Source organism: Myotis daubentonii, chromosome 9 (assembly GCF_963259705.1).
Source record: "Myotis daubentonii chromosome 9, mMyoDau2.1, whole genome shotgun sequence".
NCBI lineage: Eukaryota > Metazoa > Chordata > Mammalia > Chiroptera > Vespertilionidae > Myotis > Myotis daubentonii.
Window position 1 is genome coordinate 34,446,238 of NC_081848.1, and position 25,432 is coordinate 34,471,669.

General features: G+C 41.9%; 2 protein-coding genes and 1 pseudogene across 2 annotated transcripts in view; 1 reads left to right on the plus strand and 2 right to left on the minus strand.

Annotated features, from left to right (window-relative positions):
- LOC132240730 (hemicentin-1-like) overlaps positions 1-25,432 on the minus strand; it is a 346,372-nt gene that overhangs the window by 199,671 nt on the left and 121,269 nt on the right. Inside the window, exon 9 of the mRNA XM_059708312.1 lies at positions 3,177-3,458. Within this exon, the coding sequence (XP_059564295.1) occupies positions 3,177-3,458 (282 nt within the window). The remainder of the gene's footprint in view (positions 1-3,176; positions 3,459-25,432) is intronic.
- LOC132240737 (mitochondrial intermembrane space import and assembly protein 40-like) lies at positions 8,697-9,316 on the plus strand (annotated as a pseudogene).
- Positions 15,194-16,495, minus strand: LOC132240738 (heat shock cognate 71 kDa protein-like). The gene has a single exon (XM_059708327.1). It carries the CDS (start codon positions 16,036-16,038, stop codon positions 15,742-15,744), a length of 297 nt encoding a protein of 98 aa, XP_059564310.1. The 5' UTR covers positions 16,039-16,495; the 3' UTR covers positions 15,194-15,741.

Sequence of the window (25,432 nt, forward strand, 5' to 3'; positions counted from 1 at the left end):
TAGAAGGATCATACCTCAACATAATAAAAGCCATATATGACGGGCCCACAGCCAACATCATACTCAACGGACAAAAACTAACACCATTTCCCCTAAGAACAGGAACAAGACAGGGATGCCCCCTCTCACCACTCCTGTTCAACATAGTACTGGAAGTGTTAGCCATTGCAATTCGGCAAGAAGAAGAAATAAAAGGCATCCAAATTGGAAAAGAGGAAGTAAAACTGTCCTTATTTGCAGACGACATGATATTATACATACAAAACCCTAGAGATTCCATCAAAAAGCTACTAGACTTAATACATGAATTTGGCAATGTAGCAGGATACAAAATTAACCCCAAGAAATCTGAGGCATTTCTATACACCAATAGTGAACTTTCAGAAAGAGAGATTATAAAAACAATCCCGTTTACCATCGCACCAAAAAAATTAAGCTACCTAGGGATAAACTTAACTAAAGAGGTAAAAGACCTCTACTCAGAAAACTACAGGACGTTGAAAAAAGACATAGAGGAAGACATAAACAGATGGAAGAACATACCATGTTCATGGATTGGTAGAATCAACATCATTACAATATCCATACTACCCAAAGCAATCTATAAATTCAACGCACTTCCCATTAAAGTACCAACAGCATACTTCAGAGATCTAGAACGAACTTTCCAAAAATTCATCTGGAATAAAAAAAGACCCCGAATAGCTGCAGCAATCCTGAAAAAGAACAAAGTAGCTGGGATCTCAATACCAGATATCAAGCTGTATTACAAAGCCACTGTTCTCAAAACTGCCTGGTACTGGCACAAGAATAGGCATATAGATCAATGGAATAGAATAGAGAGCCCAGAAATCGGCCCAAACCAATATGCTCAATTAATATTTGACAAAGGAGGCAAGAACATACAATGGAGCCAAGATAGTCTCTTCAATAAATGGTGCTGGGAAAATTGGACAGATATATGCAAGAAAATGAAACTAGACCACCAACTTACACCATACACAAAAATAAACTCAAAATGGATAAAGGACTTAAATGTACGACAGGATACCATAAAAATTCTAGAAGAATCCAAAGGCAAGAAAATCTCAGACATATGCCTAAGCAATGTCTTCACTGATACAGCTCCTAGGGCACTTGAAACTTAAGAAAAAATGAACAAATGGGACTACATCAAAATAAAAAGCTTCTGCACAGCAAAAGAAACCATCAACAAAACAACGAGAAAACCCACTGTGTGGGAAAACATATTTGCCAATGACATATCTGATAAGGGCCTAATCTCCAAAATTTATAGGGAACTCATACAACTTAACAAAAGGAAGATAAACAATCCAATCAAAAAATGGGCAAAGGACCTAAATAGACACCTTTCAAAAGAGGACATTCAGAAAGCCAAGAGACATATGAAAACATGCTCAAAGTCACTAATCATCCGAGATATGCAAATCAAAACAGCAATGAGGTACCATCTAACACCTGTCAGACTGGCTATCATCAACAAATCAACAAATGACAAGTGCTGGAGAGGATGTGGAGAAAAAGGAACACTTGTGCACTGCTGGTGGGAATGCAGACTGGTGCAGCCACTATGGAAGACAGTATGGAGTTTCCTTAAAAAACTGAAAATGGAACTCCCATTTGACCCTGTGATCCCACTTCTAGGAATATATCCCAAGAAACCAGAAACACCAATCAGAAAGGATATATGCACCCCTATGTTCATAGCAGCACAATTCACCATAGCTAAGATCTGGAAACAGCCTAAGTGCCCATCAGTAGATGAATGGATTAGAAAACAGTGGTACATCTACACGATGGAATACTATGCTGCTGTAAAAAGGAAGGAACTCTTACCATTTGCAACGGCATGGATGGAACTGGAGAGCATTATGCTAAGTGAAATAAGCCAGTCAATAAAGGAAAAATACCACATGATCTCACTCATTCATGGACAATAGAGACCATTATAAACTTTTGAACAATAATAGATACAGAGGCAGAGCTGCCTCAAACAGATTGTCAAACTGCAGCGGGAAGGCCGGGGAGGGTTGGGGGGCAGGAGGTAGGGGGGTAAGAGATCAACTAAAGGACTTGTATGCATGCATATAAGCATAACCAATGGACATAAGACACTGGGTGATAGGGGAGGCTAGGGGACTGTCTAGGGCGGGGGGATAAAATGGATACATATGTAATACCCTTTGTAATACTTTAAGCAATAAAAAAAAAAAGATTTACTAGAAAAATGCTGCCATAGCATAGATGAATATTAAAGCCAAACATTTAGGCATGAATTTTAAGACTATTAAAGAATAATAGCTTTTATTAAGGAATATCACAAAGCAGAAATATAAAAACTTAAGAAAACTGTGGCAAGACAACAGGACTTGGCAGAAATCAGGAAATGAAATTATATATATATATATATATATATATATATATATATATATATATATATATATATATATATATCAAGATATATCAAAACTATAACTGCATGTTATGTAGGTAGAGGGAGAAGAGAACATGAAAAGGCTGAGGAGAAACATTGTAAAATGAGAACCAGGAGAGATGGGACTATTGGAGGGCTTGTAAGGAGAAAGTACGAAACTAGTTTCTGGTGAAGAGTGCTCTGGTTTGAATTTTGTGTCCCCTCAACAATCATATATTGAAATCCCAAGTGCCCAATTTGTGATTCTGAGCTCATGAATGGGATTAGAGTCCTTAAAAAGAGACCACCCCATACCCTACTTGAGCTCCCTAGGACTTTCTACTATGTGAGGACACAAGGAGAAGTTGGCTGTCTGCAACCCAAAAGAGGGCTTTTACCAGAACCTGACTGTGTGGACACCTTCATCATGAATTTGCAGCCTTCATTATTTATTTGTGAGAAATACATTTTTGTTGTTTATAAGCCATCTAGTCTGTGGCATTATGTTATACCAGCCTGAATGGACTAAGATAAGAAGGTCCTGTTCCATAGAGAGGTTAAATAGGTGAAGACTGGAAAATTAGCCAGGAAAGGATGGGAGAAGTTAGAAAAAAGAGGAGGGAAGTTGGCTCCTGGCAGCAAGATTGGTGTGGGTGTGATGAAGAGAGCAGAACCAAGCTTATGTGCGTCGAGTTGCCACCACCATGGATGTAAGCACAGTGAGGGGAGAGAGAAAACTGACCTGCTATGGAGAGGTGTTCTTCCTTTTTCTGATTCAGAACTGGGTTCCAGACAGAACATGTCAGATTCTTCTGAGAAGCTTCTCTGAGTAACAGTGATGTTGTTACATGGAAGAGGCCATCTTTGTCCTGGGTGTGAGTTTCAGTCTCAGCTGGAATTTCTCTTCCCTCAGAGTCCATCCACTGGACCTTTGGCTGAGGGAACCAGCCCTCTGACTTGCACTCTAATCGGAGTTGGCTGGATTCAGTGACTTCCACATGGAACTGAGGATGCGAGCCAAGAGCTGGGAAGAGGAAGAGAGAGAAGTCAGATCCTAAGCTCATTTTCCTGAAATTATATCCACCCTCTGCTTCTGAAGAGTTTTTGCTGCTGACTAGACCTCAGTGTGCAGAACAGGGAACTGAGGCTCTGAGGAAGTTTTTGCAACAAAGGATGGGACTTAGACTTCTGGGTGAGAGGGGAGTCCAACACAATCCAAAACAAATGGCCCCTATTTCTTGACTTTCACTATGCATCTCTTTATTATCTTTTATTTAGACCCAAGCAGTGATATATGGGATAATGGGGTGATTAGAAGTAGTTGCCATCTCCCTTTCTCCTATGACTTCTTTTTATTTCCCAGGAAAATTGGATCAGAAGAAGGAGCCCAACCCAGAATAAACTCACCCCTGTGGGGTGTCAAGACAATAAATGTGGGCCATTACCTGCCACTTTCAGCTCAATCACTGTATCATTGTAGAAGGAGCCATTTTTGAATGCACAGCGATACGGCCCATTGTCAGAGGGTTGGACATTGAGGATTTTCAGGACCACGATCCCCTTAGGCATGACATTTTTCACAAGCTCTGTCCTCCCTAAATACTCCGCCATGGCTTCCTCAGGCTTGTCCCTCCCATCCTCATAGAGGTGCACCACTTGGGAGGGTAGGGATCTCTTCCAGCTTATTTGCATATTTTTAATACTTTGAGGAGGTGAGAGGAAGCAGGGCAGCTCTGCTTCACCACCCAGCATGGCCACCAAGGGGTCATGGGGCCCCTGGATTTGGAATGCTCCTGAAAAGAGAACAGAGATAGAATCAGGGTGGGCTGGGGGCAGGATTTGGGCAGATGAAATGGTGTTGATTACACACATGTTTGGCTTTTTCCATCTTAAGCAACTGGGGAGAAGGTCTGAAAGGGGATAGTTGTTGAATCTTAGGGAGTCCCTTTTCTGACCTGAACATATACACAGAGCTAGCAGGAAGCTGAAGGTGTTGGACATAGGAAATCTAGACCTGGCTATGCTGAGGCAAGCAAAGGACTTAGGGCATAAATGGTGACTAGGCACTTACTTTTGGGGCACATGTCCAGGGTCAATAAGATCCTGAGAGAAAGTGCCTCTTAACATTTGGGCACTAGCTTCCTCCCTTAACTCACCCTGTGGGGAGGGACCTGAGGAATATAATTGCAGAGAAGGGGGAATAGACATGCTAACTCCTTCAGGTCAGATTCTGTCCTTGTCCATAGACGGGGAGATCACACAGGAACTCTGATAGCTCTGGATGGATAGTAGGATATCTGTGTTGAGAAAGAATCTGAAGCAATTCAGTGGAAAAGACATTTGGAAATCATTAATAATGTTTGCCATTAATGTGGCACGAGAAAATGGGGCAAACAAGCTAATTTTTGTCAATCCTATTCTACATTGTTTTGAGGCTCTAAGAACTTATGCTTCTTTATTACCATATGGGCACTTTCATTCTCTCTATTTTTATCCCACCACATCACATGCACTCAGATGTATATATATATACACACACACACCCCAACAGGCCTTGACCACGAGATAGGGATGCAAATGCTTAGTACACTGCCTGCTACTTAGTAAGTGGAATAAAGTTATCTTCTTTACTTTTCCAGGATCTCGCAGCATTTGTGTTTTTGTCGAACTTTTATTCCATCTCCCCTCCCTTTTCCTTTCCCTTCCCTTACATAACAGAGAATCAGAAACTCATAAGAATTCATACCTATAACCATTTGGAAGCAGAGGTAGAGTGAGATGAGGCTGCCGTGATAAATTGTAGAGATTTGCTGCCTCCTCAGGTGACTGAGGCAGGATGATCCCAAGGGTTTGTGCTGATGACTCATTGGAAAAGGAGGAAAACACTGTAATGAGGAGAGAGAAAAAAGGAGATCTCTGAGATTTAAGGAAGGGTCATAGAATGGAAGGAATTTAGGAATTTCACTCTTGGACAGGTAAGGGGCATGTCTTATTTATGGGAATAAGGTGAGGGGCAAAATAAGATTCATGCTCCTTTTTCTACAAGTTTTGTGACGTTGATTTTCAGGAATTTACAAGGTACTCATGGCTCTAGATACCTTATAAATACTGATGACTCACGCCAAAATGTACATTGTCTGTACATAATGTGACCCAGTGGCAGGACTTTGCTTCTAGAGGGACCAAGAGCTAAGGTGTTCCTCTGCCTTGGACCAACAAAAATAAACAGGTGGCTTCTATCATTTCCTGCCCCACTACCTTCTTCGCCTGGCCAAGGCAGGCTTCTAATGTCCCATTCTAGAACTTGGAAATTAGTAGTAGTAGTGGGGAAGGGGCTGTAACATACCTCATCAACCACTAAAACTTAGAATTTGGTGGCCATGGCTGTGAAGTTTGTTACCCAGAGCCCAGGGCTCAGAGATGTTGCTGCGGAGGGAGTCTCTAGGAAGGCTGGCCCAAAGAAGGGAGGGGAAGGCATTCCAAAGGCCATATTCTCTTTAGGTGGAGGTAATTTGTGGGGGAATGGATCCTGAGCTGGTAGAGGCATCTATTTATATAAAAGCCTAAGCGACCATCACAACTGAACGGGTGCAGGCTGGGCTGATGGGACCAGCCCAGCCTGTACCGCCTGTGAATGAATTTCATGCACCAGGCCTCTAGTGTGGTATATAATTGTGCAAGGTCTTAAGGACCATGGAAGCACTACAGAGATGGAGCATATATTACTTCTCCATGGACTAGGCAGCACTTCTCAACCTTTTTGATATTATGGCACATAGAGAAAATGATGTTATTTGTTGGACACACTGTAGTAAACTGCAAGAGGATTAGGCTATATGGGCTTCATGGGAAAATTATTTTCTCTATATTATAAAATTATAAGAATAATAAAATAGAATTATATATATATATATATATATATATACATATATATATATATATATATATATATATATATATATATATATATATATATATATACTAGGGGCCCGGTGCACTAAATTCATGCACTGGGTGTGTGTGTGGGGGGGGAGTGTCCCTCAGCCCAGCCTGCCCCCTCTCACATACTGGGAGCCCTCAGGCGTTGACCCCCATCACCCTCCAATCGCCTGATCGGCCCCTTGCCCAGGCCTGACGCCTCCGGCAGAGGTGTCAGGCCTGGGCAGGGGACCCCCAGCTCCCCGCGGTTGCAGGCTCCACCTTTGCCCAGGCCTAACCCCTCTGGCTGAGGTGTCCAGCCCGGGCAGCGGGGACCCGCAGCTGCAGCGGCCCCGCGATCGTGGGCTTCACTTTAGGCCCAGGCAAGGGACCCCTAGCTCCTGGGACTGCCTGCTTCGACCGTGCCCAGCTCCCATCGCTGGCTCCACCCCTACTTCCTGCTATCACTGGCCAGGGCGGCAAAGGTACCTGATTCTCTGATCATCGCTGGGGGGCAGGGCAAAGGCGGCCCCAGGGCCGCCTTTGCCCTGCCCCCCAGCTCTTAGCTCCCCCCTGGGTTTCTGATCACTGTCAGTGGCAGGGGGCTTCTTCCTGCTTTCCCTTTCGCCTCCCTGCATTGTGCCTACATATGCAAATTAACCGCCATCTTGTTGGCAGTTAACTGCCAATCTTAGTTGGCAGTTAATTTGCATATAGCCCTGATTAGCCAATGAAAAGGGTAGTGCCGTACGCCAATTACCATTTTTCTCTTTTATTAGTGTAGATACTAGAGGCCCATTGCAGGAAGATTCCTGCAAGATTAGGGCTTCCTGCATCCAGAGTGAAGCAGAGAAGGGAGCGAAGCCTGCCGAGGCTCCACACCCATGTCCGCTGCCTTGGCTGTGCTCCCATGTCTGCTGCCTCGGCTCCCTCCCTTCTCTGCTGCTTCACTCCCTTCTGCAGCATTTGACTTCCTTCTACGCTGTCTTCAGTCTTTGCTCTGTGCTTGCCTATGCAAATTAACTGCCCTCTTTGTTGGGTTAATTTGCGTACTCACTCTGATTGGCTGATGGGCATAGCAGAGGGATGGTCAATTTGCATGTTTCTCTTTTATTAGTCTAGATGTGCTCAGCTGGTGTGGCTCAGTTGGTTGGGCATCATCCCATGCATTGAGAGGTTGCTAGTTTGATTCCTGCTCAGGGCATATGCCTGGGTTTTAGGCTTGATCCCCAGTAGGGGCATGTAGGAGGCAGCCAATCAATGTTTCTCTCAGATGTTTCCATCTCTCTCTGTCCCTTCCTCTCTCTCTAAAAAATCAATAAAGACATATTTTAAAAAAGAAATATGTTAAATATAAATTTAGAAAGAATATTCCTAAAAATCTAAAATTTTTTAGTTTGCTTCATTCAATATAGCTTTAAAAATGTTTTTATATGAGTTTATCTGAGCCAAACTGATGAAGCATGCCATGGAAAAAGATCTAAAATACTCCCTAGAATAACAGTTTTCAGCTTCTCTTATGCATTTGAAACTAAGGAGGGGAAGTAAGGAAGATTACATGGAGGTAGGAGTCAGCAAAGTGAGAGTTGGATTGCAGGATAGCTACCAAGATATGTGCTCTATTGAGAGTAATATGGCTTATTTCAAATGTGTGTTAGCCACATTAACACGTTTTGAAAAATATTAATTATTTTGAACAAATATATGTTTTTGACTGCTGATTGTATATTTGAAATAACTACAGATAATTATCAATGTTCAATTATAATGATTAATTATGTCTTCAATTTCTTCATAGTCACCATTGGTGAGATATTTTAGTTCACAAGTAGATAATACAAATTTTAAAACCTTTTTCATTCCTATTCTTTTATTTTTTAAAAAAGATTTTTTATTGATTTTTAGATACAACCAGAGAGAAAAAGAAGCATCCATGTGAGAGAGAAACATTGGTAGTCTGCCTCCTGCATGTCCCCTAATGTGGATCCAGCTGGCAACCTGGGCATGTGCCCGACCTGGAATTGAACCAGCAACTTGCCAACAATGCATAGGATGACATACAACCAATGAGCCACACAGGCCAGGGCATTCTCATTCTTTTACATTGTATTTTAAAAGTTTAGGGCTCTTTCTTTTCTTTGTTTACAAATGTAATGGATTTAAAATCCAATTGAATTTTTTCATCCAATGTTTCAAAATAAGGAGTTTTTGAGGTGTGCAGCGGGCAGGCCTGGAGGGGACGGGTTCACGTGGGCCTAGGAGCCTCTCGCCCTACCAGAGAAGAGGTCACGGGGTGAAGCTGCAGCTCCTGCTGTCGCTGCTGCGGCTACCACCGTGAGGTCTGAGCGCTGGGTTGCAGCCATGGCCTACTGCCAGCAGGAAAGGAAGGATCGAGTTATATTTGTGACCAAAGAAGTCCATGAAACTCCAAGCAATGCAGAGCTGGTGGCTGACGATCCCAATGATCCATACGAGGAGCATGGATTGATCCTGCCCAATGGAGACTTTAACTGGAACTGCCCGTGCCTTGGGGGAATGGCTAGTGGCCCCTGTGGGGAACAATTCAAATCAGCCTTTTCCTGCTTCACTATAGCACGGAGGATCTCAAGGGATCAGACTGTGTAGACCAGTTCCAGGCCAGGCAGGAATGCATGCAGAAGTACCCAGACCTCTATCCCCAAGATGAGGAGGAGGAGGAGGAGGAGGAGGAAGAGAAGAAGCCAGCAGAACCTTTCGAAAAGGCAGCTCCCGCTGAGGCCACTGCAACCAAAGAAGAGAAGGGGTCAAGGTAATGAAGGCCGTGCTGCAGCACGGGCTCCAGGCCTTCCACTCAGTGATATGAACCTTTTGCAAATGCCTTTCGGTCACTCTCCAAGAAAGTCTTCCCCTCTACTGTTCTGTGCACTGTAATGTACAAAATAACTTATTCTGATGATCAGGGGATTTTTCCCCTTGACATATACATTGAAAGACATGGGGTTATATGTCTGTGTATCTCACATAATTACCAGTGACTGTGGCTGCTGCTTTCGAATTCTCCTCTGAGATTACCTGTAAGTTTGCCACTTTGAAGTAACATGCTAAATACTCCCAGCAACTAGAAATCATTATCTAGGAGTGTCTCTTGTGAGTGAGCTGATTTATTCTGATTCATTATCTCCCTTTTAGTAGATTTTATACCCATTTGGTAAATGAAATAGAAATAAAAACATTTTCCTTCATAAATGCTGGAATGAGGCCATTCCTAATACAAGAGGCCAGATAATCAGATACTTATTTCTCAAAAACCATCTTGACCTTGAGTATATGAGGTACTATGCTTCATTTCTGATACAATTTGGTTTCCATTTTTATATTGAAGCCCAGGTTTTCTTTCTAGAGAGTGGAGCTTTGGACCCTCCGACTCACAGACGCTTTCTAAAAAGAAGAAGCTGGTTTTGCTGTTCTTGTTATTCCAGAAGCCCTGGTTGGGGCCTGTGTTCACACTGGTTGTTCAGATTCAATATTCTTGAGAGGTGGGGACCTACTTGTTACCAAAGTAGCGACCAAGAAGGAAACATGAATTAAAAGGAGAGCACAGTTTTACCTGAAAAACAAAAAAACAAAAACAAAATAAGGAGTTTTTGTTGTATGTACATACAATGAATGTTAAATTAATCACTTTGCACTACAAATTGACAAAAAAAATCTGATGTCAGTGAAGACAGAATTTGGGTGCTGCTGCCTTGAGCACCACCAGGAACCTGTGCCAGGCCTCTTTGTTCCTCCCATTCACTCTAGGTAGGATCACACATGGGCTCCTTTTGTACCTGTACTTTGAACTCTTCCTGTTGCTCTATGGGGTCCTTTTCCTGAAGGGCAGTATTCAGTGCAGTTGGCTGAAGACTAAATCTAGGCTGTCAGTCAAGCAGAGTGTGTAGTCATTATCACCAAACAGAGGTTGACAGAAGTTGCTCTTCACATTTGCTGCTCATCTTGCAAAGCCATCTGAAGGATGCTACTGGTGGGAAATTGGTATAAAGACATGTTTAAAGATGAAGCCTGAAGGCCTACTGGTATCTGTACTGGTACATGGAACCTTCAACTAAGTCAACTAAGTGGGGTCCTGTTTCCTAATCTCTTGAAAGTGTAGGAAATGACAGGTTAGTGACAAAATTTTGTGGCCACTATCTCACATGGGCAAGAGAAAGTTATTGTGCTCCCTTCCCCCATCAGGGCAGAGCCTGCTTCCCACCAATGGCAGGGAGGAGACACTCTGGAAACAATGCAGAGACCTAAGAATCTGTTGAGAGACCTGATAGAGAAAAGTGGGGAGGATCTTAGCAAAGAGTTCCAGGCTGTTAGTGCCAAGCTCTTCCCAGAGCTATGTCTTGACCAAAATTTCTTTATAGAAACTCACTGCAAAATTAAAGTGCCCAGTACAACTTTTCCAATAGTTCCCTTGTACTTCTGCCACACCACACATGATGTATTTATGGTGGAAACAAAGGAAATGGTTTTGAAAAAAAGGAAAGCAGGAACAAGACTTACTGTTCTATGAAGACTCAGGGGGACCTGGAGGATGATGTGGCCGTTAGGGGTCCTCTCAGGCAACTCTCAAGTGGCAGCACCCCAGCTCTAGTTATGGGCCCTTACTTTCTAAGAGGAGGTGTTTTGAGTACTTTACCAGCTGTCACTCATACTTTGTTGGATCAGTGTGATGTTCTTGGTAAAATTCATTAGAGACTTCACTTGTCCACCATGGCTACTTCCTCAGGCTACACTGAAATCACCAGCTAGTGATTTCATTTCAGGTCTACACACCCTTCAGTATTTGTAACTTTCTTCTCTGAAAGTGAGAATCCTGGCTGTTGTTCCTTAATGTATTTATACTAGTGGCCTGATGCACAAAATTCGTGCACATTAAAAGGGAATTAATTTGAGGAAATATTTTAATATTGCTATTTGCCCTTTCTCTGTAATAGAAGCGTGAGAGATGAAAGGAAATTAGTAAAATGTATATGAAAATAATATATAAATTTATTAATAAATAAACAGTAACAAAATGATATAACAACAACAGAGGCATGATATAAAAACAACAAAAACATGGTATGAAAACAACAAAAACATGATATAAAAACAACAGTGATGCAAACAATGACTGATAAAATGATTAAACTTATTCTAATATCTCCCTGTACACCACATTAAGAGTGAAAACACTTTCAGAGTGCTTGACTAATTTCCCTTGTGATGAAGTATTTAGAACTTTGACTTTAACGTCACATGCTCTTTGAACCCGAGAGAAAGCAACATGTAACTGACTATGTGCAAAAACGGATTCAGGTAGGAACATGCCTACTCTGTCTAGAGTTTGTCCTTGTGATTTATCAATAGTCCTCACAAATTCTGGCATCACGGGAAACTGTCATCGAATCAATATAAGTGGGAGGCCAGTGTCAGATGGGACAAATCAATTCTTGGAATCAGAACAACCTCTTCCTCTGCAGATCCTGTTAATATTTCAGCTTCGATAATCTTAGGTCGTAATCTTTTGATAATAAATTTGGTACCATTACAAAGACCACATTTACTATTAAGATTTCTCAATAGCATGATGATTGCACCCACTTTCAATTTTAATTTATGACACAGCATTCCCGAAGGAGTAAATACTATTAAGAAGTTCGATAGCAAAAATTTCCTTTTCAGCATCATCTTTTGAATCAATGGAATCATCACTCAAATATGTGTGAAAATCTCCATTAAGTATATCCAAAATTTCTTTATTTAATTTTTGAACGTGCTCATTTTTTGGATAAAGAATTGCATTTTTAGGTATATTTTTGATATTATCTATAGATATACTATTTCCAAAGGTAGCTTTAATAATAGATTCATTACAAATCATTTCACAGGGAATTTCAATAATATCCATTCCTCAGTGAAAACTGCTATCAAGTTTGCCATCTCCAAGTTTAACTAACCATTCACTATAAGCAGAATCCTCTGATCTCATATTTGTTGTAAGAGACAACTTTCTGAAACATCCCCAAACATTATAGTACTTTAAACTCGTTTGTACTATGGCATAGCATGCGGTACAATACTGAGACATTGTCGAAAATACCCTCCAAGAAGGAGAACTTTTCCACCAAATACAACATTCAAATTCACAATTTCTCTTAGTAATCTGTCTATGGCATTTATAGCATGACTGGATGCCATGGTGCGTTCATCAATAATGAAAAGTTGGGCTTTTTTTAAATAGTTTTAGCAACTTTACTATTTTTATCGAGTCTAGAAATTGAAGTTTCATTTAATGGAATTGGTAATTTATACTGGGATTGAAAGGTTCTTCCACCGAGAAGTAAATTTGCAGCAATTCCTGTAGATGCTGTGGGTAAAACAGTACCACCATGACCTCTAATATAATGTATTAAAACTTTATAAAAATATGCCTCCATGCTCAGAGGGCAGGTTCCTCCCTCAAACCTCGCCCTTGCTGGAAACAACTCAGGGAGGGACTGATGGAAGTCAGGGGGTGGCATGGAGGTGGTTCCTGCACTTCTGATCACTTGCACACTGTGTTTTATACCACAGCATGTGGCAGTGGCTGTGAAGGTCACCACGGCAAACCAGCACTGACTGCAGGACTAACTTTCAGTTGGTCGAGCCTCAGTCGTGATGGGTCATTACACCCAGAGTTTTTATATCAATAGATTTTTGATCAAACCCTGTGTGTGAGGCCAAGTTCTCACCTCTGTTTACATGCTTTCTCCTACATGAATGCGCCCCTCAACCCTCTCCAGCACTATGCTGGGCACTCCCTCCACATGGACCCCTCCTTACCTTGTGTGGGCTCTGGCATGTCCTACCCCATTCCTCACTGTGCTCTGGCTCTGACACTCATTGGAGAGCTTTGTCCCCCGCCCCCCATGGACTTTCTCCTCCCCCATGGACTTTCTCCTCCCCCATGTCAGGTTGCCTCCTGGGCTGGTATCCCTTCACCCCTCAGAGAGCTTTGATCTCTTGTTGTGGGCCACCTTAGTTCCCCTTCTACCGGCACATCTTGTCCTCACTGCACTGCCAGAACAAATGTTGACTTTACTCTGCCTTATCCAAACAGTTAAAGATTGGGTTGGTCAAGAAGGGAAGGGACAGAAAGGTAAAGAGAAAGAGGGAAGGAGGAGAAGAGGGGAAGGCTATACCTTGCTTTTTAAAAATTTTTATTGTTTAAGGTATTACAAATAGTACTACATATGTCTCCCTTTTTTTCCCCCATTGACCTTCCCCCGGCATCCCCTATGCCCCGGGCACTTGCCCTCGCCCCCCACCCCCGCCCCACAGTGTCTTGCATCTGTTGGTTGTGCTTATATGCATGCATACAAGTCCTTCAGTTGATCTCTCACCACCCCCCAACCCTCCCCTTGCTTTTTAAAGTGAAAGAAACACAACTTTGAGAGTTGGAATAGAAAATAAGCCTCTACAACCATTTTTGAACAGCCCATATGGGATTTAAGGGTACACACATTCACCGGATCACACCACTCCTACTTGAGTATCTTGCAGTCTTTTTACATCCTCAGGTGTATGTATACTGTGTCTTGAAAACCACTGGTCTAGGCATCACAGACTAATAATAGCATGCAAACACCTAGGAAGCGATTTCCCACCTCAGAATCCTGGCAAACAGGCCCCCAAGCCTTTTAGTTACCACAATTATTTGACTTTAGACCTTAACCTCTCCAGTTCTACTCCCCTTCCCTCCTTCTGTCCTCTTTCATTCCACTTCCTGTGAAGAAGCACAGCTCTCTCCATCCACACCTCCTCTGTGCAGGAGAACCTTTCACAGAACACGAACTTGGTCCTTTCTTCAAACTGCCTCCTCCTCCAACTTGGAGACTGACCCCCTCCATAGGCAGGGGCTCCAGACTTACCTCTCCCTCTGCTGTGGGCTGGGTCTCCAATCATCTGTGGTAGGTCTGGTTAGAGACTTTCTCTCAGGAGCTCAGGGCTGGGAGCTGAGGTGGTCTGGGTTAGAGGAAGGATGTCCACAGGTGCTGAAAGGGGAGGGACTTCGTGAAAATGAGGTACTTTCTCTGATGGACTTTGGACTTGGACTGGGACTGTGTGTTTGGCATAGAGGGGAATAAAGCGCTACATTTCACAAACCAGTGTTACGAGGGCTTTCTATCTCTCTTCTTTAGAGTATGAAACTGATCACCAGTTATGTATCTTGGTAAATTTCATGAACATAAAGAGCATAGAACTAAGAAGATTTTTGGCCTATAAATTAATGGTTAACATCATCAAGCTTAAACAAAGAGCATATAACTAGGAAGATTGATTGCCTGTAAATTAATGACTAGCATCAGCAAATAGATTTGAAACACTGGCACTCACACCAGTTTCCTTGATCATGTTCCGCATCTACTTTCATACGTTTTCTTTCTTCTCAAACCCCATACCTCACGGCTAGTCTTCTCAGCTGCCTCATTTTCATTGAGCCAAAGAAGCAATCAAATCTTTATATCTATACTTACTCACTGCAAACAAAGCCCAATTTCATCCGTGTATAATTTCTCCTTTTCTGTGTTAATGGAGAAAATAGGTTTCTATCTCCATGTCCTAGGCCTCCCAATCAATTTTTGAACAAATAAATTGTATATTAAATCCTGTTCTGCTTGAGCTGTCCAGAGACGTTTCTATTTCCTATATTTTATGCTGACTGATACACTAAAGCCCCAGTTTTCTCATCTGATAAATGGGTTTAATGATAATACCTCCAACATCTAGGAAAGATAGGTCCTTGCTTGGGTCCCACATTTTGGAGACCTCACATATCATAACTACTTACAAAATGCATTTATTAATGAAAATGAAGACAGCACTGCCACTTGGTAATCTGTTCTCAGTACAAAGTGTCCCCTCAAGTATCCACTCTCATGATTAACACTATTCAGGCCCAGGGAAACATACCTCAATAGTTTTGTCCTATATCCTTAGAACTAAACTATATCTCAATGCAGTAAATGTTTGTGGTTTATAATGAGATGGAGTTTTATTGTGTGTATTTTTTGTGATAATTTCAAATTCAGTTTGATTTAATACATTGTGTTTTATCCTTAAACTGCGGTGCCTAGAAAGTGCAAGGTTATTTCCTGCCCCTGTACACATATTCTATATGCAAGTATAGAGATTGCCAGTTACTTACTATGGTAGCTCATCCTTAAAACTGCCATGGAATTTGGTGCAAATTTGGGTCTTTCAATGTTTTGTATGGAACAAAAACTAAGAGGTGGATCAGTCTGGCGTGACCCACCTCTTCATTGGTGGGTCCAGGAGAAGGAACCACCAGGTGGAGGAGCTCCATCACTAGGGAAGCCCCAGGCTTTCCTGCTGGCTTACCTCCTGCTCTGGGGCAGCTTGGGAAACATAGGGCTGCGGACTTTCTCCAGCTCTTTCTGCTGATGATCAAATTCTTCCTTCTCTGCAGTCTGATTCCTATGAAACCAGGTGATGATTTCATTACATTTGTCAAGAATCATCTGTTTATCCTCATCACTGAGCTTAACATGAAGTTTCTTATCTTCAGCATTTGCTTTTATGTTGATTGCCAACAATTTAAGTGAATTTTTGGAAGATGCCTTGTCCCACTTCTTCTCCTCTTCAGCTTTGTACTTCTCAGCTTCTTGGACCATATGTTCGCTGTCTTTGTTGCTCAAATGGTTCTTGTGGTTAGTGATGATAACCGTATACTCTTTTCCTGTGTTTTTATCCCCAGCAAAGACTTTGAAGGTGCCATTGGTGTTAATATCAAAAGTGACTTCAATCTGAGGAACATCAGAGTACAGGTGATAGGTTTATGAGTTCAAACTTGCTAAGTAGATCATTATCCTTGGTTATGGTGCACTCGTCATCATAAACCTGGATGAGCACACCTGGCTGCTGGTCAGAGTAAATAGTGAAGGTCTGTGTCTGTTTCAGAGCCAATTTATGAGACTGGTAGTTCTTGTTTAGGAAGGCTATTAATTATTGATTCAATGTCTTCTTTTTTTAAAAATTGTTGATAGTATTACAGATGTCAACTATTTTACCTCTCTTTGCTCCCCTCCACCCAGCCACCACCCCACCCCAGCTTTCAGCACATTATTGTCTATGTCCATGGGCTATGCATACATACGTATATATTTTTGTGTTATCTCTTCCAGTCCATCTCACCCTTTAACCCTCTGAGATCAGTCAGTCTGTTACTTGTATCCATGCCTCTAGTCCCATTTTGTTTGTCCGTTTATTTTGGTTCATTAGATTCCATATGTTAGTGAGATCATGTGGTACTTACCTTTCTCTGACTGGCTTATTTCACTTAGATCTTAGAATAATAATGACCAGGTCCCTCCATGCTGTTACAAACTTTAAGAGTTCCTTTGTTTTTATAGCCATGTAGTTTTCCATTGTGTAAATGTCCCACAGCTTTTTTACCCACTCATCTATTGATGAACACTTGGGCTGTTTCCAGATCTTGTCTACTGTAAATAAGGCTACTATGAACAAGGGGTACATATATTATTTCTGATTGGCATTTGGGACTCTTAGGATATATATCCAGAAATGGAATCATTGGGCAAAAGGCAGTTCCATTTTTAATTTTTTGAGGAAACTCCATACTGTTTTTTACAGTGGCTGTACCAGTCTACATTCCCACCAACAGTGCACTAGGGTTCCTTTTTCTTAAACTCATGGCCTACATTTCTTATTTGTTGATTTATTGATAGTAGCCATTTGACAGGTGTGAGGTGATACCTCATTATAGTTTTAATTGGGTGAAGCTCAAGTACTGACACTGGCAGTGGGCGGTTGAAGTGAAGTGGGTCTCTGCACTGTGCCTATTCCTGGAACACTTGTTGCCTTTCCCTTTACCATTCTTACTGGACAGCTTCTACTCCATCTTCAGTCACCAGGTGCAATATTACCTCAAAAAAGCCTTTGTTGAGAAAAAGTGCCTAAAACATGGAAATGAGGCAAAAAAAAATCCCATGTCTTTTAAATATCATGCTCTTATATTATCTGACTTAAGTAAATAAAACTTTATTATGCTTTTATTGGCCTGTAGAAAATTAACTTAGAAGTCTTATTTTAGAGTTGTATTTTTTTTTACTGTTTTTGAGCCAATTTTGTTATCTGCTCTTTTTCTCACTTATGAGTTAATTAAAATTATGGCACTTGGTTTCTCTGTATTTTTGTTAGAGTTATGATTTTTAAAAATTGAAAATTGCACTTTGATCTCTCCTCTTTGCCTTTCCATATCTATCTCTCCTTTGAGTTTTTAAGACATCCTCTGCTTGCTCCATACATTGTATTATAACTGAGTTTAATTCATTCAAAGACTATGCATTCGATTCCTCTTTGGTACCACATACAATGATAGGTGTTAGTAATATCATGGTGAACAAAGCAGACATGGTCTAGCCCTTAAAGGTTTTTATCTTTTGTGTCACCTTTTTTTCCTACTAGAGTGTACATCCCAGAAGTATAGACTATGTCTTAGCCATTGTATCATTCTCAGTGTTAAGCATTGTGTAAACCCACAAAAGTTGCTCAATAAGTATTTGTTGGATGAATGTGTGGATGGGTGTATAATGGTGGAAGTATGGCATTCCTAGAAATAAGATGCTAGTGTGTCAGGTGAACTGTTTTCTTGGACTGGAAGTTATCTAAGGTGATACAGATATTGTAGTGGAGAGGCAGACTGTTACTCAGCCATAAGTAAGTGAAGAGAAATGACTGGCTTATGACAAAACCTTAAAAAACAAGAAGTATTTACATGATTTGAAAAGGAAACAGGGATACTTATTTTTCTCTGACTGATTTATTTCACTCAGCATGACTAATGAACCAAATAAACTGGTGATCAAAAATAGACCCAGAGTCATAGAATCATCAACAGAAGTTGAACCTCAGAGGGAAGGCAGGAGAGGGTGGATAGGAAGAGAACAACCTATGAACTTGTATGCATATATTCATAGCCTACGGATACAGACAGTGAGTGTGAGGGCCTGGGGGAGGGATGTGTAGGATGGGAGTGGGCTGGAAGAGGTTAATAGGAGAAAAGGAGAACCTATGTAATACTTTCAACAATAAAGATTTTTTATTAAAGAGAAAAAGAAAGAAAAGGAAACAGGGCTGGAATTGGTCCTGGGAATTGAATGCAATGCCAGGAAGGAAGGATTCTTAGGGAAAGTTTAGGTCTTAATTAAGGCAAGAAGGTAGATGGAATTTGAGGGAAGAGATGGAAGATGACTTGGGAGTTATTTTCAATAAAATAAATTTCTGAAGGGCCCAGAGTAATAGGTTGGGTTGGGTATTGGGAACAGTGGGATATTGACTCAAATTAGAGGATGAATGAGGGTGAGAAGCCTGCATCAAAACTTAAAAGTTGATCATATAAAATTTTCTCTTTTAAGCCTTATTTGATGCACTATCCTTTATTTCCCCATGCCTGGTCTCATGGTCACTCTCCCCATTTGTTGATGCAGCAGGTCCTGTCTTCTTTGAAACCCTCCAAGCTCGAGTAGGTCATTATCCTTGTGACTTCACTGTCCACATGGACAAGCCATTCAAAACTCTTGCCTTCCTCATTATTGAACTTTAACAACAAATGTTTATTGAATGCTTTTTTGTCCCCTGTACTATATTAGGTAGTGTGTTTAAAGTGATTTAAAAAAAAATCATACCTCCCATCTTCAGTAAACTTATTGTAAACTGAGTGACATTAACAATAAATATGAATGCAATAAATAGGAATTATATGTATAATTGCATCTGTTTTAGTATCAATATTATAAAAAGATAAAAGTACATAAAAGAATAATGCTGGAATCTAATTCAGGCAGATGCACATTAAAGGATATGCTCTATGGAAGTAATATTTAATCCAAGACTAGAGAGTAAGTAGTATTTTCCAGATGATGAATAGAGAGAATAATTGAAAAACTACCACAATAAAATTGGATACAATGTTCTTGGGAAACGCAATGACTTCTGCAGCCATATTCATATTGGAAATTTAACAATTTAAATGTAAGTTACATATCGGGTAATTCTAGAAATGGCCATAACAGCAAGTGGAGAAAAGTGGAGTCAAAGTGAATATCTACACAATTCGCTTTCTCTCTAGCTCCCTAATTTGTTCCCAGTTAAATTCCCTCTTTCTGGCTATAGTTCTAGGGTAGGAGACTAAGAAGTTGAGTTTGGTGAGTGTTTGGTGCTCAGCTACACCTGGTTTGGATGGACAAATTATCGTAGACAAGCCTTATTCCCTTTCTACATGTTAGTTTCCTCTGACTTTCTCTTTGAAATGTATTAGGATATGGTACCAGGAGATAAACATTATTTTCATTGCGCTTTTATTTTCACCTCCTTGTAAGAATAAGGTTCCTAGATGAAAGCACTTACTTCAGCGGAGGCTTTGATAGGTCTGGACAGGCATATTTGGAGGTAGGAGTAAAAGTTGAGTTTTCCTTTGTACTAGAAGTAAATAATTCAGTGTGTGTGTGTGTGTGTGTGTGTGTGTGTTGAAGACACGGTTCAGGGAGGAAGCAATGAAGAGTGGGTATGGATGAAGGAAAAGGTTGCTGGAGCTAGGACATAGCAGGATTTTGGTGTGACCCCACCATGTTATTCTTTCAAAATCTAAAATCTAAAGAAATTCTACTAAGAAAAAGCCAGAATAGAATATTCCAGTCAGAGGAGGTAGCAAGTGTGAAGGTCCAATGTAAGAAAAAGCCTGATGCCTGGTCAAAGCCAGTGTGCCCAGAGCTCAGTAAGGGAGAGAGGAAGATAAACTGTGATGAAGTTTGAAAGCTAGAGAGAGGGCAAATGATGTAGGTCTTCACGTTGACTCCACTTTCCTCCACTGGCTCTCATGGCCATTTTTGGACTTGTCATCTCCAGGAATTGCCCCACATCTGACTTCAATCCAATCTGAATATGGCTGCATAAGCCAGTGTGTTCCCCTTCTCTACTTAGGTATACAATGCCAGCAGAAAAAGAACCCCCCAAACCACACCAAAAAACCGACTGTAAATACCAGACATTAAAATAGGTGTAAAGGCTGCTAAAAGTACTTATGGGCACATAGAGGCTCTGTGGGAGAAAGTGAAGAGAGGCGTGGAGAATGGTGAGAAGAGCATGCAATGGCAGATATCAGAAAGCACTAGCAATGATATCCTTACTGAGGACCAGGAACATACCTTGAAAAGGAAAAGCTACGTGCTTGTTTGTTATAAATGGTTCAGGAGCTGAGGTGTGTACACTAGGCCTATTTTTATTTAGAGAAGCAGAGGGCACGGGATATGCAGATATTCACACACAGGAGCCATATTTGTAGGAAGAAGCCTGTCTCTGTGGCAGCAGTTGGATATGAGAATCAGCTATTCTGGAAGACTGAATCAGCTATTCTCCCTTCCTCACAAGAAACTTGTGGAAATAGCTGGCCCAGGAAAATTCAATGCATGTAATAATGAATAAGACAGTAAGACTGGCATAGCAATCATACATATATTATATGTGGAAAAAGTATAATCAAGATTTACTAGAAAAATGTAGCTATAGAATAGATGAATATTGTAGCCTAACATTTAGCCATTAATTAAAATACTCTTAATGAATAGTAGCCTCTATGAAGGAATACCACAAAACAGAAATACAGTAATTTAAGAAAACTATGGCAAGACAACAGGATCTAGCAGATATTAGTAAGAAAGGGAAATATAAACATAGCAAGATGAATCAAAGTTATTACTGCATGTTAACAGGAAGTTGATCTGCATTTAGGCTCATATTTTTGCAACCGATCATCTAGGAAGAGGGAGAATGACAGCATAAAAATCTGAGGAGAAACATTGTAAATAAGGTGCAGGAGAGACTGGGCCCTTTGGAGGGCAAGTAAAGAGAAAGTCAAAAAGTAGTTTGTAGTGAAGAATGCTAATGTTTGGATCCCCTCAAAATTCATATGTTGAAATCCCAATGCCCAATGTGAAGCCCTGAGACCATGAATGGGACTAGTGTCCTTATAAAAGAGATCACGTCCTATCCCCCTCAAGCTTCCTATCCATTCTACCATGTGAGGACACAATGAAAAGTTGGCTGTTGCAACCTGGAAGAGGGTTTTTTGGGTTTTTTTGTTTTGTTTTTTTTACCAGAACCTGACTATGCTGACTCCCTAATCTTGAACTTACTCCCTTCAGAACTGTGGGAAATAATATTTTATTGTTTATATTACATACTAGAGGCCTGGTGACAAAAATCTGTGCACTGGTAGGGGGTGGGGGTGTCCCTCAGCCTGACCTGTGCCCTCTCACAGTCTGGGACCCCTCAGGAGATAACCACCTGCTGGCTTAGGCCTGCTCCCCGGTGGCAGATGGCAGGCCCAGGATCCTGCGCTGGGTCGCAGATGGCAGGCCCTCTGCTGTGCTGCCCCGCCCCGCTGCCCACTGCACATGGCAGGCCTGGCGAGCAGCGGGGTGGGGTGGGGAGCGGCAGATGGCGATCTGCCGTGCCCCACCCCACTGCCTGGTGGCGCACATGGATGGCAGGCCTGGTGGGCGGCAGGGCGGGCGGATCATGCTGTGCTGCCCCGCCTTCAATATGCAAATTTAACGGCCATCTTTGTTGGGTTAATTTGCATACTCTTCTGATTGGCTGATGGGCATGGCAAAGGTACGGTCAGTTAGCATCTTTGTCTTTTATTAGTGTAGATAGATTTTAGTGTTTTGTTATACCAGCCTGAAGGTACTGAAGGTCCTATTACATGGAGAGGTTAAGTAAGTGTAGACTAAAAATTTGGTCAGTAAAGGATGGCAGAAGTTACAAAAAGAGGAGGGAAGTTGGATTCTGGCAGTGAGACAGGTGTGGGTGTGAGGAAGAGAGCAGGGCCAAACTTATGTGCTCCACCATGGAGTGTGAGCATCAAGCCCATTTTGTTGGCAGAGTGAGGGGAGAGAGAAAACTTACCCGCTGTGGAGAATTGTTCTTTTTTTTCTTTTGATTCAGTACTGGGTTCCAGACAGAACATGTCAGATTCTTCTGAGAAGTTTCTCTGAGTAACAGTGATGTTGTTACATGGAACAAGTCTTTTGTCCTGGGTGTGAGTCTCAGGTTCAGCTGGAATTTCTCTTCCCTCAGAGTCCATCTACTGGGCCTTTGGCTGAGGGATCCAGCCCTCTGACTTGTACACCACTTGCATTTGTCTGGACTCAGTGACTTCAACATGGATCTGAGGATGTGATCAGAACTGGGAGGAAGAAGAGAGAGAAGTCAGGTCTTAATTTCCCTGCACTCATATCCCTCCCCTGCTTCTGAAGAGTTGTTGCTGCTGGGTAGCCTTCAGTGTGCAGAAGAGGAAACTGAGGCTTTGAACAAATCTTGGCAACAAAGAATTGGACCTAAACTCCTGGGCTAGAAAGGGTTCTAACACAAATGACCCCTGCCTATTTCTTTACTTCCATGATGAGTCTCTTTAATAACTTTTATTTAGCCCCAAACAGTGATATATGGATGATGGGGTAAGTAGGCATAATGGCCATCTCCTTTTCTCCTATGACTTCTTTATATTTCGCAGGAAAATTGGATCAGAGGAAGGAGTCCATCCCAGAATAAAGTCACCTCTGTGAGGTGTCAAGGGGATAAATGTGGCCATTAGCTTTCACTTTTAGCTCAATCACTGTATCACTGTAGAAGGAGCCATGTTGGAACGCAGAGTGATACTGCCCACTGTCAGAGGGGCAGACATCAAGGATTCTCAGGACTACAATCCCCTTATGCATAATTTCTTTCACAAGCTTTGTCCTCCTCAAATAAGTCCTCCATGGCTTTCTCAGGCTTGCACCTACATTACATTCTCATTCAGTTGCACCACCCGAGAGGGTAGGGATCAGGTCCAGCTTCTTTTCCCCTCCTCCTCCTCCTCCTCCTCCTCCTCCTCCTCCTCCTCCTCCTCCTCCTTCATCCATTGCCAGGGATACTCAGGGGTCAACAGTGGTGCTCATCCTGGGAGTCGCAACCCCTTTGGCAGTTGAATGACCCTTTCACAGGGGTCGCCTAAGACCATCCTGCATATCAGATATTTACATTACGATTCATAACAGTAGCAACATTACAGTTATGAAGTAGCAACGAAAATAATTTTATGGTTGGGTCACAACATGAGGAACTGTATTTAAAGGGCCAGAAGGTTGAGAACCACTGGGACAGAACATTGTTTTCATGATGTAGTTTCTGTCAGTCCAAAAATGTCTCCTGACTCCAAAGGGGCCCCATGAAGAGTTCTGACTGTGGCTCCTCCATTGCAGCTCCCAGGAAGGCAGTGTGGCTGTCAAACCTCAGGGGACTGTATCACGTCCTGGGAAGCACACTGGGAGGTCAGCTGCCAGGTGACCCCAGGGGTCCAGAGGATACCTGCCTCCAGGACGTTGGCTCTGGACTCTTTGCCAGATGTGTATTTTGTTTTTTGATTATCATTTGCATGGATAGTTTTTTCCTCACTTTTTTTTTGGTTTTTATTTTTTTATTGAATTTATTGGGGTGAAATCACTAATAAAATTATATAGGTTTCTAAAATACATCATCTATATGTTGTATTGTGTGTTTACTACCCCAAGTCAAATCTTCCATCACCATATATCCCTCCCCCAACCTCTCTTGCCTAGACAGTTTTAACAGTGCCATCTGGATACTCCACTCTCTTGCACTGGGCAGTATGTAGTTCTCTCTGGTAATTAATAAACTTTATAATTTTGCTGCCATCTAATTGTACTCTAACAATTGTACCATCTGGGAAAATGGTTTGTTTTTGTCCATCAGGAAATAACCTTCCATATATTTGTTTTGGGATGGGGGGGGGAGGGGAGAGAGAGAGAGAGAGAGAGAGAGAGATAGAGAGAGAGAGAGAGAGAGAGAGAGAGAGAGAGAGAGAGAGAGAGACATCCATCAGTTGCCTCATGTAGGCGCCCCACCAGATATAAATTGCAACCCCAGTATGTGTCATGACCGGAATGCAACCCTTTAGTGCACAGGATGAACCATCAAGCAACACAGGCTAGATGTACACAGCTTTTTAATAATCTGGTCAGGAAATATTATTGATTTTCTTCCATCTGGAAAATGTTTTTATATCTGTCCCCTTGAGAAATGCAGACTTTTAGTTCTTCTGGGTAAATGGCGTGAGTGGCCCTGGAGGTTGCATGGTAGTAGATCACTCATCTGGCAGGAAGTGCTTCACATCACCATTGAAAAGTGTGACAGCCTTTCCCTTTGTACTCATACATTTTTGAGTTCTGTTTGGATGCTATAGCATGGCAGGCATCACTGTCAGTAGCGGCTTCAACAGATATGGCAGGATAGCTGGCAGCTCTGTCAGTTAACATCGGACAGTTGGTACACTGGCTGGGTAAGATGGGACAGCTCGTCTGGGGGGGTGCGACGGTAGAGGACATGCTGGGATTTCCCGCTTCTATAATAAGAGGAAACAAGTTTGCTCTTTGTTCAGAAAAGAAATTATTTTATTTCTCAAGGTTACTCACTGCAAACTCAACCTTGAGAAATGATCCAAGAAAAGAAAATTCTAGCCATTGCAGTCTCGGCACACCTAGCAAGACTATGCAGGGCAGAGCTGGGACTTGTGTAGGCAAGTGAAGCACCCAGGATGCACAATTTAAGGAGGCATTTACTCTCATTGTCATGCTAAACAGGGGAAGCATTTTTATAAACCTGAGTTATTGCCTTCCTAAGGTTTTTAAAAAATCTTCACCTGAGGATATTTTTTACATTGACTTTCTTAGAGAGTAGGAGGTAGGGAGGAGGGGGAGTAAAAGAGGGGGAGAGAGAGTGGAAGAGAGAGAGAAAAAAACATCACTGTGAGACAGTGAGAGAGACACATTGATTGGTTGCCTCCAGCACGTGCCCTGATTAGGGCAGGGATGAACCTGAAACCGAGGTACATGCCCTTGTCCTGGGAATCAAATCCACAACCTTTGGGTCTGTGGGCTGATGCTCTAACCACTGAGCAATCAGCCAAGGTTGCATCCATAAATGTGC